At 42.8% G+C, this 15,471-nt stretch overlaps 1 protein-coding gene across 1 annotated transcript in view; it reads right to left on the bottom strand.

Moving 5' to 3' along the window:
* LOC127569431 (interleukin-10 receptor subunit beta-like) overlaps positions 1-15,471 on the bottom strand; it is a 50,482-nt gene that overhangs the window by 14,493 nt on the left and 20,518 nt on the right. The window contains exons 2-4 of the mRNA XM_052014069.1: positions 10,643-10,760; positions 3,622-3,785; positions 374-485 (exon numbers count right to left, since the gene is read on the bottom strand). Of these exons, the coding sequence (XP_051870029.1) occupies positions 374-485; positions 3,622-3,785; positions 10,643-10,760 (394 nt within the window). The remainder of the gene's footprint in view (positions 1-373; positions 486-3,621; positions 3,786-10,642; positions 10,761-15,471) is intronic.

Below are 15,471 nucleotides of genomic sequence, written 5' to 3'. Positions count from 1 at the left end.
TGGTGGTACCATTTGCAGGTGCTACCTCAGAATCCAGAGAACCAGAGTGGAAGCAAGTCATTCTTGATCCTGAGGAACTGCCTACAGGAGGAGATCAGAATGATCTTATTGACTCCAGAGCCTCATGCAATGCTAGATAATATAATGGATGGAACATCCACTCCTTCAACAGTGTCTGATATAAAATGAAAGGAGGAGGCAGATGAAAGCATTATTTAGCTATAAATAATGTAGATTTAGGGTTGGAAAATAGGTGCAGAAGATTGCTTAACCATACCACTGGTATTGCTAACCATCACTATACATTTGTTATCATTGATAAAATTAGTTTCAACAGCAATATCCAAACGAGAGACTGTTTTAATTTCCTTACCCTTGATATTGAACAGAATAGGTCACTGGACTAAGTTGAAGAACATCTGGATCCCATCTTACAACATGTTTCATATTGTAAGAATCAACTGTCACATTTTTTGGTGCAGACACTAAACAGAAAAGATAAATGTTAGAAGCTATTAGGAAGAGAAAATAAAAATATTTTATATTTCTAATACAGAGAAAAATGTCTCTTTAGTTGCTAATATTGAACTCACATAAGTGCATCAATTGCTGGATGTTTTGTCTCAGTAAAAGGCAAGAGAACTGTGAGTACAATCAATGACTAATACTCGCATGCATTTACCATATGACCAAAGATGATTTTCTCTTTATATATAACCATATACATTTATAAAAAAGAGACAAGAAACTCTGCAGATGCTGGAATCTGGAGCAATACACAAAAAGTGCTGGAGGAACTCAGCAGGTCAGGCAGCATCTACGGAGGGAAATAAATAGTCGACCTTTTGGGCTGAAACCCTTCATCAGGACTGGAAAGGAAGAAGGCAGAAGCCAGAATAAGAAGGTGGGGGAGGGGGAGGAGCACACGCAAGCAGGTGATAGGTGAGAAGGGAAGGTAGGTGGGTGGGGGTGGGGGGGGAAAGATGTAAGAAGCTGAGAGGTGATAGGTAGAAGAGGCAAAGGGCTGAAAAAAGAGGAATCTGGCAGGACAGGGCAGTGGACCATGAAATAAAGGATGGAGGAGGGGAGGAGAGGAGATGGACAGGTCATCAAGGCGGGGGAAGGGAGCCACAGGAATAAGGGAAGACAAAGGAGTGGAGAGTGGTTGGGGGGGGGAGAAAAAGAACAGGTGGGGCTACTGGAAGTTGGAGAAATCGATGTTGAGGATGAGGTGTTGTTCCTCCAACCTGCATCTGGCTTCAACGTGGCAGTAGCGGAGGCCGTGGATAGACATGTCAGTACGGGAGTGGGATGTGGAATTGAAGTGGGTGGCCACCAGGAGATCCTGGCTGTTGCGGTGGATGGAGGAAAAGTTCTCGATGAAGTGGTCACCCAATCTGTGTTGAGTCTCACCAATGTACAGGAGGCCGCACCGGGAGCAGCGGATGCAATAAATGACACCCTCAGACTCACAGATGAAGCGCTGCCTCACCTGGAAGGATTGTCTGGGACCCCGAATGGTGGTGAGGGAGGAGGTGTAGGGACAGGTGTAGCACTTGGTGCCGTTGCAGGCATAAGTGCCAAGGGGGTTATCAGTGGGGAGGGATGAGTGGACAAGGAAGTCACGGAGAGAGCGGTCCCTGTGGAAAGCGGAGAGAGGGGGTGAGGGGAAGATGTGCCTGCTGTAGGATCCCGTTGGAGGTGGCAGAGAATGATAAGTTGGATGCGGAGTCGTGTGGGGTGGTAGGTGAGGACAAGGGGAACCTGTCCCTGTTACGTTGGCAGGGGGAGGGGGTGAGGGCAGATGTGCGGTAAGTGGAGGAGATACGGGCAAGGGCAGCACTGATGGTGGTGGAAGGGAAACCCCAGTTACTGAAAAAGGAGGACACCTCTGACGTCCTGGAATGGAAAGCCTCATCATGGGAATACATGTGACAGAGGCGGAGGAACTGGGAGAAGGGGATGGCGTCCTTACAAGTGACAGGGTGGGAAGAGGTGTAGTCAAGGTCACTGTGGGAGTCAGTGGGTTTGTAGAAGATGTCTGTGGTCAATCTGTCTCCGGAGATGGAGACAGAGAGATCCAGATAGGGGAGAACTCACCTATCACCTGCCTGCGTGTGCTCCTCCCCCTCTCCCCACCTTCTTATTCCGGCTTCTGCCCTCTTCCTTTCCAGTCCTGATGAAGGGTCTCAGCCCGAAACATCGACTGTTTATTTCCCTCCTTAGATGCTGCCTGACCTGCTGAGTTCCTCCAGCACTTTTTGTGCATTGCATTTGTAAGAAATGTAAGTTTGCAATGCAGAATAATTTGGGTTAGAAATGTATGTCAGAAGGTGGAAGGTCTACAGCTCCTGCGGCTCCTCAGCACTACAAGCAACCATTCCATGATTTAACGTGGTTGACATAAGACGTACGTGCCTACAGTAAAGGATGTAGGATTGTGCTGCAGTCTAGTAATGCACATTCCCTGAAAAAGGAAAACGCAGACTCTCCTGCAAGTTTGGGATTAAAAGTATAGGACATAAAGCCAACAACAGTTACTCGAGAAACAAACTTGGGTGCGAACAGTCAAACAGTAGATTCCAGTTCTGAGATTTCAATCTGAGCTTCCTCTGTAGAAGTGGGGAAAAATAATGCAATATATCTCTCAGCTTAACAACTACTTAAGAGCTGCACCAGCAGAGGCCTATAGTGATATCATCAGTTCGGATGATTCTTTATTATATTCTGAAGCTGAGCAAATAGTAGCACCAGCAGCATCTTCAGTGGACTGTGTAAATGAGATTGCTATAAGGAAAATAGCTGCATCCCTTCCACTCTATGGAAATGACATGGCTGCTGCCTCGGGTGTCAACTTCTTTTTTCTTGCAGATGGTTACTGAAACAGATTAGAGTTGTGGATCCATTCAATGCCTTCAGGTGCGACTGTGTGAACAGATGCAATGCCACAACTGAAGGATTGTTTTGGACAAGAACCCACAATAATAAACCATAGTTTGATTAGCAAAACTGCAGTTCACAACTGGGGATTTTTCCCCACTGTCCACATTTTCTGAACTGCTCCCAAACAGTTCAAAGAGGACTTTGTTTTCAGAGAAATGTTATCAGGTTGCAATTTCATTTTTTGACCATTTGTGGTTTTGCCTTTGTTGTATCCAGTGCCGAGCTGTCAGGCAATTTTAATACTATTGCCTTCTGCTGAACTTAGTCAGTGAGTCACATGCGGCTTAGATCAAGTAAGTATGTAATTTTCCTTTCCAAAGTCAACCTGATGTTTTTTTTGTCAATCCACCATTTTGGGTTCTAGTTCTTCTTTCCAAATTTAGTTATGTAATGAGGTACCAATGTCCCAGTTGCAGCAGTGAGGATGTGAATTATTTTCTGCAAATCTGGGTCTGTGGTCGACTCATTCAGGAACAATCACTAAATAAACCTGGCAAATGGTAGTGTCCAAGACAGGAAACGAACCTGGCCCTCGTGCAACGCATTGTCATATTAACATTTGAATATTGGTCTGACTGAACGACAAATACATCCCCCACTGCATGTTGAGTACAAAAAGCAGAACCACTTGGGAAACAGCTTAGCAAACATTACTTGTCACATGCATATCTCCCCTACCTGCTTCAACCCAGTTTGAAGTTTCACTTCCACGTTCTGCTCTCACTCTTAGGTCATACGGCGCATGGAAAGTGAGACTGTCCAACAATTCACATTCTGTTTCAGTGATGTGCACACAGTTCTGCACATCAATCCATGTCCGGTTATCTCTTCTTTCAAAAGATCTGAAGTTAAGATTGCAAAAGACAGCCATAAGTGATACTCTAAAATTAGCACATCAAAATCTGTGCAAAAGGGGAAGTTAATAGCTTGAAGAAAACAAAATTATTCAGAGACTGTATTTACAGCAAACTTCTGCATAAAATCACATTTAGTTGAAGCAAAATTAGAATATAGCTTTGGGTGCTCTACTTCAGGCAGGATATCAAGGCCATATAGTGGACATAGAAAAAAGTCACTGAAGCTTGGGCCATTAGGCAAAACAGTGAGTGGCTCCAGTGATTTGGGTTCAATCCTGACCTCGGGTACTGTTTGCGTGGAGCTTCTACATTCTCCTTGTGACCACACGGGTGCTCTGGACTCCTCCCACATTCCAAAGACGGGTGGATTGTCAGGTTAAATGGACACTGTAAATTGCCTCTAGTGTGTAGGTGAGTGTAGTGGTACTGGAAGAATGTGGGGAGGCAAATGGCTCTCATGTAAATGGGTGCTTGATGGTCAGTGCAGACTCAGTGGACTGAAGAACCTGTTCCTGTGCTGTATGTCTCTATTAATGAGAGTAACAGAAGCTTAAGTTATGTAAAGAACCCAGGTAAGCAAGTGCTCTTTTCAGTAAAATAGAGGCAGTGAAGGGGACAAAAGTTTCAAGTGTTTTTTCTTATATATACCAGAATGGGACCTAATGAGATGGGAGGAAGGGGAGGAGATTACTGAGCCCTGAAAGAAATTTTTAACTCTTCACTGGTCACGGGTGAGATGTAAATGACTGGAGGATTGCAAATATGGTACCTTAATTCGAAAAGGACAACAGGGATAAACCAGGTAATTACAGGCCAATGACTGTAATGCCAGTGGCAGCGAAGTTGTTGGAAAACTTTCTGAAGTACAGGATTAATCTACACTTGGAAGAAAAGGGATTAATGAAAGATAGTCAGCATAGTTTTGTTGGGAAGAGATGCTATGCAATCATATGACTGAATTTTTTGAAAAGGTAACAAAATGTATTGATAAGGGCAGTGCATTTCAAGTGGTCTACATAGACTTCAGTAAGGCCTTTGACAAGATTAGAGTACATGGGATCCAAGACAAGTTTCCAAATCACATCCAAAGTTGGCTTGGCAATTGGAGGCCAATGGTGGAGGGTTGCTTTTACGATTGAAAACCTGTGACCAGTTGTGTACTATAGGATCAGTGTTGGGACCTTTACTGTTTGTTAAATACATCAATCATTTGGAAATAGAGGTAAGCTTCATGAGTTTGCAGATGACACAAAATGTAATGCTGTTGTTGATATTGAGGAGGTTAGTTTTGGGCCACAGGATTATATTAGTCAGTTGCTAAGATGAGCAGAGCAACGATAGATGGAACTTAATCCTGATAAATGCAAAATGATGCACTTTGGAAGGACTAATACGAGTACGTCATATGCAATGAATAGTGGATCCTAGGGAGTATTGAGGAATATTAGGAACGTGGTGTGTAAGTCCAAAGATCTCTGAAGGTGGCAGCACCGATAGATAAGCTGGTGAAGGAGCAATACAAGATATTTGCCTTCTTTAGCCGGGGCACAAAATATAAGAGCAGAGATTATGGTACAACTTTATAAAACATTGGTTAGGCCATATGTGGAGTACTGTGTAGTTCTGGTTGCCACACTAAAGCCAAGATGTGATCACACTGGTGAGGGTGCAGGGGAGATGATGCTTGGGATGAAGCATTTCAGTAATGGGAGACTGAATAAACTAGATTCATGTTCCTTGGAGCAGAGGAGACCGAGGACAGACTGGCTGGATGGAGTTATATAAACATTACAAGGGGCATAGATAGAGCAGACAGTAACAGATAGTCCCCACAGAAGAGGAGTCTAAATAGAAGGCATTGGTTTGGGATAAGGAGTAAGAGGACTAGTGGGAATCTGAATGCACTGTCTGAATGGTTGGTGGACAATGTTTAAGTATCTCGACAAGCGTTTGAATTGCCAAGGCATAGAAGGATACGAATCAAGTGCTGATAACTGAGATTAGTATAGACGGGTACTTGATGACTCTATTCAACCCTATTTTTCTTTAAAAGTTGTTATTACATCCTTCATTCTGGATTTCATCATTTTCCTGATGTTAACTAACAGTTTGGTACGCACTGTTTTCTCTCTCCCTCATTTCTTAAATAGTGGGGTCATGGGTCCAATGCACAAAAACAATTCCAGAATTATACAATCGTGAAAGATGATAACCAGAGTGTTCACTTTCTCTATAACCACTTCTTTCAGAACTCTTACAGCCAGTGAGTTGATAATTGATGGTCAAATAATATATACCCACAAGGAAGAGGTTGGGTAATTTAACTTCCATATGCAAGGTTGCAAGGACATGGAATCCCTGACTTGAGACATTACTGGAAGTAAAAAGGGAAATGGGTTAAAATTTGCAAAATAGATATTTACGGGAGAATGAAGAAAGGGCAGGGAAATGTAATAATGTGGCATGATCTTTCATGAAGTTCCCAAGAATATTCTATTTCACGATAAAGGCTGAGCAGTAATATTTCCTCCTGCCATACTTTCACACACAGTGTCATACCTGGCTCGAAGATGAGCTCTGAACCATATCTATACCACCACTATGAATGCCCATTTCCACCTCTGCAATATTGTCTGACTCCCTGCCTGTCTTACCTCATCAGCTGCTAAAATTCTCATCCATACCTTTGTTACTTCTACACTTGACTCTTCCAATGCAGGGTGGTGGTAGATGGAGGGTATTTTGCCTGGAGGTCGGTGACCAGTGGTGTTCCGCAGGGATCTGTTCTAGGACCCCAGCTCTTTGTGGTTTTTATCAGTGATTTGGATGAGGATGTAGAAGGATGGGTTAGTAAGTTTGCTGATGATACAAAGGTTGGTGGTGTAGTGGATAGTGTAGAAGGTTGCTGTAGATTACAACAGGATATTGATAGAATGCAGAGCTGGGCTAAGAAGTGGCAGATGGATTTCAACCCGGAAAACTGTGAAGTGATACACTTCGGGAGATTGAATTCGAAGGCAAAATACAAGGTTAATGGAAGGACTCTTAGCGGTGTGGAGGAACAGAGAGATCTTGGGCTCCACATCCATAGATCCCTCAAGGTTGCCGCGCAGGTCAATAGGGTTGTTAAGAACACGTATGGAGTGTTGGCCTTCATTAGTCGGGGTACTGAGTTCAAGAGTCACAAGGTGTTGTTGCAGCTCTATAGAACTCTGGTTAGACCACACTTGGAGTATTGTGTTCAGTTCTGGTCGCCTCATTACAGAAAGGATGTGGAAGCTTTAGAGAGGGTGCAGAGGAGATTTACTAGGATGTTGCCTGGATTGGAAAGCATGTCTTATGAGGATAGGTTGAGTGAGCTAGGGCTTTTCTCTTTGGAGAGAAGGAAGATGAGAGGTGACTTGATAGAGGTGTACAAGATGATAAAAGGCATAGATCGACTGGACAGTCAGAGACCTTTTTCCCAGGGCGACAATGGCTAACATGAGGGGGCATAATTTTTAAAGTGATTGAAGGAAGGCATAAGGGGGATGTCAGGGGTAAGTTTTTTTCTTACACAGAGTGGTGGGTGCGTGGAATGCACTGCTAGCAGAGGTCGTGGGGGCAGATATATTAGGGACATTTAAGAGACTCATAGATAGACATATGAATGATAGAGAAATGGGGGGTGATGTGGGAGGGAATGGTTAGATAGATCTTAGAGCCGGATAAAATGTTGGCACAACATTGTGGGCTGAAGGGCCTGTACAGTGCTGTAGTGTTCTATGTTCAAATTGACCTCCCTCATTCTTTCCTCTTTAAACTTCATTCAACACTCTGCAGCCAATATCTTAACTTGCATCATATCCCATTCACAACCCTCTCTTGTGCTTGATAACCTACATTGACATCTGGTTAAGCAATACTCAATTTTAAAATTCTCACATTGATTTTCAACTTCCCCTTTAGCCTCTCCCTTCTGTATCTGTGCAATCTCCTCTGGCCTTACCATCCTCTAGAACCTCTGCACGCCGCTGCTTGTGATGATTGACAAATCTACATTGCTTCACCATTGGTAGCCATACCTTCAGCTGCCAAGATCCTAAGCATAGAAGTTCCCTCCCTAAACTTTTCTGGGTCTCTTTCCTCCTTTAAAATTCTGCTTAAAACCTTTGTCAAGTTTTGGACATTGCCTTATTTCTTAATATGAAACTTTTAACGAAGCTGTTACGAAGGTGCCTTAAGACTTGTGCTAGATTAGAGGAGCCTGCAAGTTGTTGCTGCTGTGGCTCCTGGCCATTGGCACAAATTATCCAGAACATCAATACTGTGAACAGGAATCTTGGAGGGCTGCCAGCAAGGAAGTTTTACACTTGGTAGGCGCTTTCTTCTCAAAAGTACCAGACAAATTAAGTTCTGGGAAATACAAACAGAAACCACACACAGGAAAGGTTGCGTAAACTTTAGGCATGAGATCAGAAGAAATAACACGCAGAATTCCTGCAAATTTGCTTATCACTGCCGCAGGCAGTTCCAACTAACTAAAAATGTGAGGTCATCATTTCAATGTAAAAAAAAGTACAAAGGAGTAGTAGTTTTTAAATGGTGAGAGACTGATGGGTATTCAGAGGATGTCCCTGTATGTCAGTCTCAGAATATTAACATGCAGGTTCAGCAAGCAGTTAAGAAGACAAACAGTATGCTGGCCTGTGTTACAAGACGCTAAATTTTCTGTTGATGTTCTCCATTCGCTGCTTACATTTTCCTCAAACTTTTTACAAGTACTTTGCTCTCCTTTATTTCAAAGTTCTGAGCCATATTCTCTGAAAGCCTTATTTCTTATTTTCTTCATTTTGTATTCTGTTCTCTGGAATCACTTTGCAGCACCAATGCTACCGAACTCCCGCCCCCTGAATCAACGAAAGCACTACTTCCTGGCTATCTATCAGCTTTTTCATTTTTCCTGAACCATCCTACCACTGAGGATGAAGTAAAGGGAAACTTTTTGAAGAGATGTTGTGGGAGCATCAGCATTTCATATACCACAGCTGTTCAAGGAGGCCACCCAGATTCACCTTCTCAGGGTGAATGGAGATGGACAACAAATACAGTCTATCACGAAACTAAAGGTGAAGAAGGCTAGGCAGCAATATTGGTCACAATTCCAGTGTGGAAACTCAAGTGAACCACCTGCATTTCTAAAACTAGCAGTACAGATCATTGGTTGGAAAAGGCAGGAGTCAAAGCAATAGGAAAATGTTCACCAGCTCTGAGCCTTATGCTGTTAAGGTCATTGCCTGAGACAGTTGTATGTACCTCCTCCCTCAGGCCCCCTCAGGAAATGATCACAGATTCTCCTTTGGCCTCAATCCTGCTCCACCGAAAGACTTTGTTCACTTTGGAAACTCTACCACCAGTTCACTTTTAAAGACCTATTCTTAGTGAAACCATTGCTTTATTTTCCATGAAGGACCCATTCCACATTCTGTATGTGAGGTTCAAACCTTAAAAAGGCATGCTCTCCATTATCGGAGTAACATTTTATATCAAAATACAGATGCTGGAAATAATCAGCAGTCAGGCATCCTCAGAGAGAAATAGTTAACGTTTCAGGTTGATGACCAGTAAAATGCTGTTTTGAGGATAGGTCACCGTTCTGAAATGTTAATTCTATTTCTCACTCCACAGATGCTGCCTAACCTGCTGAATATCTTCAGTATTTTGTGTTTTCATTTAAGCATTCTCCGTGCTCTCTAGATGACTGCACAGACCTCTGCATTTTCCATCAAAACCTCACTCCTTGTTCACTTTAAGCCTCCTCTATCCCTCCACCAATGAAATACAGAACAAGCCAGAATTCCCTCATTCATATTTCACATTAGAACTGCACAGCTAAATAATGGTCAAAAATAAAGTTGTCAAAATAAACAGATTCTTTAAGCAACTCAACATCACTGGAGTTAATCACACTCTTTCTTACTCCAGATTTATTTCATTTAAAATCTCCAGCTATCATGCAGGAAGTTCTAGCTTCTGGACTATTAGTCCAGTAACCTAACCAGTATCTCCAACACAATCATGCTTCAAAGGCAAACAAAATATGCACTGTCATTCTGTCAGCCTGTGCATAGCATCACTTAAGTTTGTTGAAGTTCTCTGTTATTCTGTCCAAATTTTTTTTTATATATAAACTATTTGTTTTATTCTGGTTTAAATTTAACCATTTTCTTCATCTTCAAGATGTCCGAATTCTGCTTAATATACGTAAACAATATTCACAAGTAATGATTTATTTTTCATGGGAAACAGTCAAATAGGGATTAATTTAGGATGTACTTTCTCAATGTTGAGTTGAAAGATACAACTGCCTGAGCTTAACTCGCCTTGGATTATATCAGTTGAATTCCTTTCCTAAGGTTTTACTGAAACGCATTCCAGATTGATGTGCTATTGTAGATGTAAAGCTACAATGCAATGGCTTGCCAAGTACTACTCCATTGCAATGTTCTATGAGGTTGTAACTAGACACCAACAAACAGTAGAAAAGGAGGCAATTTTAAATAAAAAGATACTTTGCAAATTAAATCTAAAAAGAAAGTCACTCCATACATACAATAGCAAATGATACAGCTTATGCGTGGAGGTGTCATTAAAAAAAAACACGGAATAGAGTTCTGAAATTAAATTTCTTCATCATGAACCTGTTTTGACCATTTTATTGCTGTACAGTTTTACAGGTATGGACCCACATACCTGATTGGAACCTTCAGAAGGATAATCAAATTTGAATGATTCAGAACAGTACTAAATCCCACATTAAAGGAATTTAAGAAAGCTACTTTGTATTAAACTCAGTCCCTTACTTTTGAACGGAGTATGTTGGTAGACCATCTTGGAAAGAAACAGGATTCCATCTGATTACCCGCTTCGACTGGATCAGATTAATCCTCAGGTTTTCTGGTTCTGGGATCTTTCCCAGCACTGTATAAACAGAAAGTAACAGTATTGAAATCTTAATTTCAAAGAAAATGAAACATTCTTTATTCAATTCAGAAAAGGGAAAGAGTAAGACAGAAAGCTAATCATTGCACACTAGGTCCATCTGACTTGGAAACAGAAACTTGTAATCAGATGCAATTCCCCATATTTAGATCCAGTGCAATTTTACATATCCGCTGAGCTCTCACTGGCAATGCAAACTAAACATTACTTCTGTTCACAGAATGGAGCTTGAGGAAAATTGATTAGGCATAAGTTCACCTTGGCTTCTAAATACCTAGGCTCCAGAACATGAGAAAGTCACAAGAGGTCTACTAATAATACCATATCAACAGCAATGTTCACATTTCCATTTTCATTGAATTATTTGATGTACCTTGTGGACCAAAACCTCAAATGGAAAAAGTTAGATGGTTGTATACATTTGAAAAGCTTTACTTGTTGGTGGAATCAAAAACCTCTGGCTGTCCACTTGATCTGTGCCTCTTATCATCTTGTACATCTCTCATCCTCCTTCGCTCCAAGGAGAAAAGCCCTAGCTCGCTCAACCGATCCTCATGAGACATGCTCTCCAATACAGGCAGCATCCTGGTAAATCTCCTCTGCACCCTCTCTAAAGCTTCCACATCCTTCATATAGTGAGGCGACCAGAACTGAACATAATACTCCAAGTGTGGTCTAACCAGGGTTTTATAGAGCTGCAACATTACCTTGCGGCTCTTGACTAATGAAGGCCAACACGCCATACGCCTTCTTAACAACCCTATCGACCTGCAGAGGGATCTTGGAACCCAAGATCCCTCTGTTCCTCCACACTGTTAAGAATCCTGTCATTAACCCTGTATTCTGCCTTCAAATTCGACCTTCTAAAGTGAACTTTTCTGGGTTGAACTCCATTTGCCACTTCACAGCCCAGCTTTGCATCCTATCAATATCCTGTTGTAATCCTCAACAACCTTCTATACTGTCCACACCACCACCAACCTTCATGTCATCTGCGAACTTACTAACCCACCCCTCCACATCCTTATCCAAGACATTTATAAAAATCACAAAGAGCAGGGGTCCCAGAACAGATCCCTGCGGAACACCACTGGTCACCGACCTCCAGGCAGAATACGCTCCATCTACAACCACTCTCTGCCTTCTATGGGCAAGCCAATTCTGAATCCACACAGCCAAGTTTCCCTGGATCCCATACTTACCGACCTTCTGAATGAGCCTATCCTAGGAACCTTATCAAACGCCTTACAAAAGTTGATACACACCACATCCACTGCTCCACCCTCAATGTGTTTTGTCGCATCCACAAAGAATTCAATCAGGCTCGTGAGGCATGACCTGTCCCTCACAAAGCCATGCTGACTATCCCTAATCAGACTATGCTTCTCCAAATGCTCATAAATCTTGTTCCTAAGAATCTTTTCCAATAATTTGCCCACCACTGAAGTAAGACTCACTGATCTATAATTCCCAGGGTTATCCCTACTCCCTTTCTTGAACAAAGGAATAACATTTGCCACCCTCCAATCATCTGGTACTACTCTTGTGACCACTGAAGATGCAAAGATCATCGTCAAGGCTCAAAAACCTCTTCCCTCTTCCCATAATATGCTGGAATATATCCCATCCTGCCCTGGGGACTTATCTAGCCTAATATTTTTCAAAAGTTCCAGCACATCCTCCTTCTTAACATCGACATGTTCTAGCCCATCAGCCTGTTTTACACTGTCCTCACAAACGTCAAGGTCTCTCTCACAGGTGAATACTGAAGCAAAGTACTTATTAAGAACCTCCCCTACCTCCTCCTCTACCACTAATTGGTCCTACTTTCACTCTGGTCATCCTCCTGTTCTTCACATACGAGTAGAATGCCTTGGGGTTTTCCTTAATCCTACTTGTCAAGGCTTTCTCATGCCCCCTTCTAGCTCTCCCAAATCCATTCTTAAGCTTCTTCCTGGCTACCTTCTAACTCTCTAGAGCCCTGTCTGATCCTTGCTTCCTAAACCTTAAGTAAACTTCTTTCTTCCTCTTCACTAGATATTCCACATCTCTTGTCAACCATGGTTCCTTCACCCTACCATCCTTTTACTGCCTCAATGGGACAAACCTATCCAGAATCCTTGCAAGTGATCTCTAAACAACCCCCACATTTCCATTGTGCATTTCCCTGAGAGCATCTGTTCCCAATTTACGCTCTCAAGTTCCCGCATTATAGCATCATAATTCCCCCTCCCCCAATTAAAATCTTTCCTATACCGTCTGCTCCTATCCCTCTCCAAGGCAAGGGTAAAAGTCAGGGAATTGTGGTCACTGTCTCCAAAATGCTCACCCACCAAGAGATCTGACATCTGACCAGGTTCATTGCCTAGTACCAGATCCAGAATGGCCTCTCCTCTAGTCAGTCTGTCTACATATTGTGTCAGGAATCCTTCCTGGACACATCTATCAAATTCTGCCCCATCCAAACCTTTTGCACTAAGGAGGTGCCAATCGATATGAGGGAAGTTGAAGTCACCCATGACAACAACCCTGTTATTTTTGCAACTTTCCAAAATCTGCCTCCCAATCTGTTCATCAGTGTCCCTGTTGCTATTGGGGGTCTATAGAATACTCCCAATGGAGTGATTGCTCCCTTCCTGTTTCTGACCTCCACTCACACTGACTCAGTAGACGATCCCTCCAGGACATCTTCCCTTTCTGCAGCTGTGATACTATCCCGGATTAGCAATGCCACTCCTCCACCTCCTTTACCTCCCTCCCTGTCCCTTTTGAAATATCTAAACGCTGGAACATCCAGCAGCCATTCCTGCCCTTGTGACAGTCAAGTCTCTGTAATGGCCACAATATCATAGTTCCATGTATTAACCTATGCTCTAAGTTCATCACCTTTGTTCCTGATACTTCTTGCATTAGACACACTTCAGCCCATCCAACTGACTGCAAGTTTGCCCTAGCAACTGCCTATCCTTCCTCACAGTCTCTCTACATGCTGCATCAACCTGTACACCAACTGCCTCATCCTCTGACCTATCACTCAGGTACCATCCCCCCGCCAAACTAATTTAAACCCTCCGCAACAGCTCTCACAAACCTGCCCAAAATATTGGTCCCCTTCCAGTTCAGGTGTAAACTGTCTCTTTTGTACAGGTCGTATCTTCCCCAGAAGAGATCCCAATGATCCACAAATCTGAAACCCTGCTCCCTGCACCAATTTCTCAGCCACACATTCATCTGCCAAATCAACCTATTCTTACCCTCACGAGCATGTGGCACAGGCAGCAAGCCAGAAATTACTCCCCTTGAAGTCCTGCTTTTCAGCTTCCTACCTAGTTCCCCATATTCATTTCTCAGGACCTAATCCTTTTTCCTTCCTACATCGTTGGTACCAATGTGTACCATAATTTCTGGCTGCTCACCCTCCCCCTTCAGAATGCTGTGGACCCGATCCCTGACCCTGACACCCAGGAGGCAACATACCATCTGGGAGTCTCTTTCACGTCCACAGAATCTCCTGTCTGCTCCCCTAACTACAGAGTCCCCTATCACTATTGATCTCCTCTTCTCCCCACTTCCCTTCTGCACCACAGAGCCAGACTCAGTGCCAGCAACCTGACCGCTGTGGCTTTCCCCTGGTAGGTCGTACCCCCCAACGGTATCCAAAGCAGTATACCTGTTATTGAGGGGAATGGCCACAGGGGTTCTCTGCACTACCTGCCTATTCCCTTCCCCTCTCCTGACAGTCACCCAGCTACCCGCCTCCTGCAACTTAGGTGAGGACACCTCCCTGTAGTTTTTATCTATCACCTCCTTATTCTTCTGTATTAGCCAAAGGTCATCCAGCTGCAGCTCCAGTTCCACTGTAAGGGTGAAGAATGGGATCCGTTCTTTTGTTTTAAAGTGAAACTATCCCAGCTAGTGATGATGTAATGGTACCACATTTGTCTTTCTTCCTGTTGTTGAAATTAATAAGTTTCAAGTGTAAGCATGAAATATTTAGAAAATTCCCCTCTCCATGACAGAATATTCTGAGTACTCACCTCTGGATTAGAAGGTCATGTATAACACACTTCAGAGACCTGAACATATAATCAACATGGACACTCCAATAAGCATGGATGGAATGCTGCTCTGTCTTAAGAGCAGATTTTCTTGATGCAATACATACCAAAGTCACACTTTCTTCAGTAGATGTAAAAGAACCCATATTTGGAGAATAAGGGAATTTTCCTAGTTTCCCTTAACCAGTATCACTGCAGTAGCTGATCTAGTCATCTATCATGCAGTTCTTTGTGGGATTCTTGTCTACTAGCATTGTCTGCCAAGTTTTCTCATGAGGCAATGGTATCTTTACTTCCAATGAACTTAATTGCAGTAAAATATTTTGGAATATCCCAAGATTGTGCAACACTCTATATGAATGCAACTCTTTGTTCACACGTCAGCAAGAGTCTGAGATTAACCTTGAAGGCTTGGAGGAGCAGATGCATCTCTCACATTTGAGTGTATCTTGGGGACAATTATCCTCCATGCTCAGGTCTGAAGTACCTGCATGCAGTTTGGTCCGGTGCACAAAAGCACTGACTAATTACTAGTTGAGTGAATAGGAACAAGAATATCTCCCCATACACTCATTCACTAATCTTCTCACATTCTAACTTGTAAAAACAAAATTCAGGTGATTTTCCATCAG

This window comes from Pristis pectinata, chromosome 4 (genome assembly GCF_009764475.1).
Source record: "Pristis pectinata isolate sPriPec2 chromosome 4, sPriPec2.1.pri, whole genome shotgun sequence".
NCBI classification, from domain to species: Eukaryota; Metazoa; Chordata; class Chondrichthyes; order Rhinopristiformes; family Pristidae; genus Pristis; species Pristis pectinata.
The sequence above is the reverse complement of the archived record's forward strand: the minus strand, read 5'-3'. Positions and strand labels throughout refer to the sequence as shown.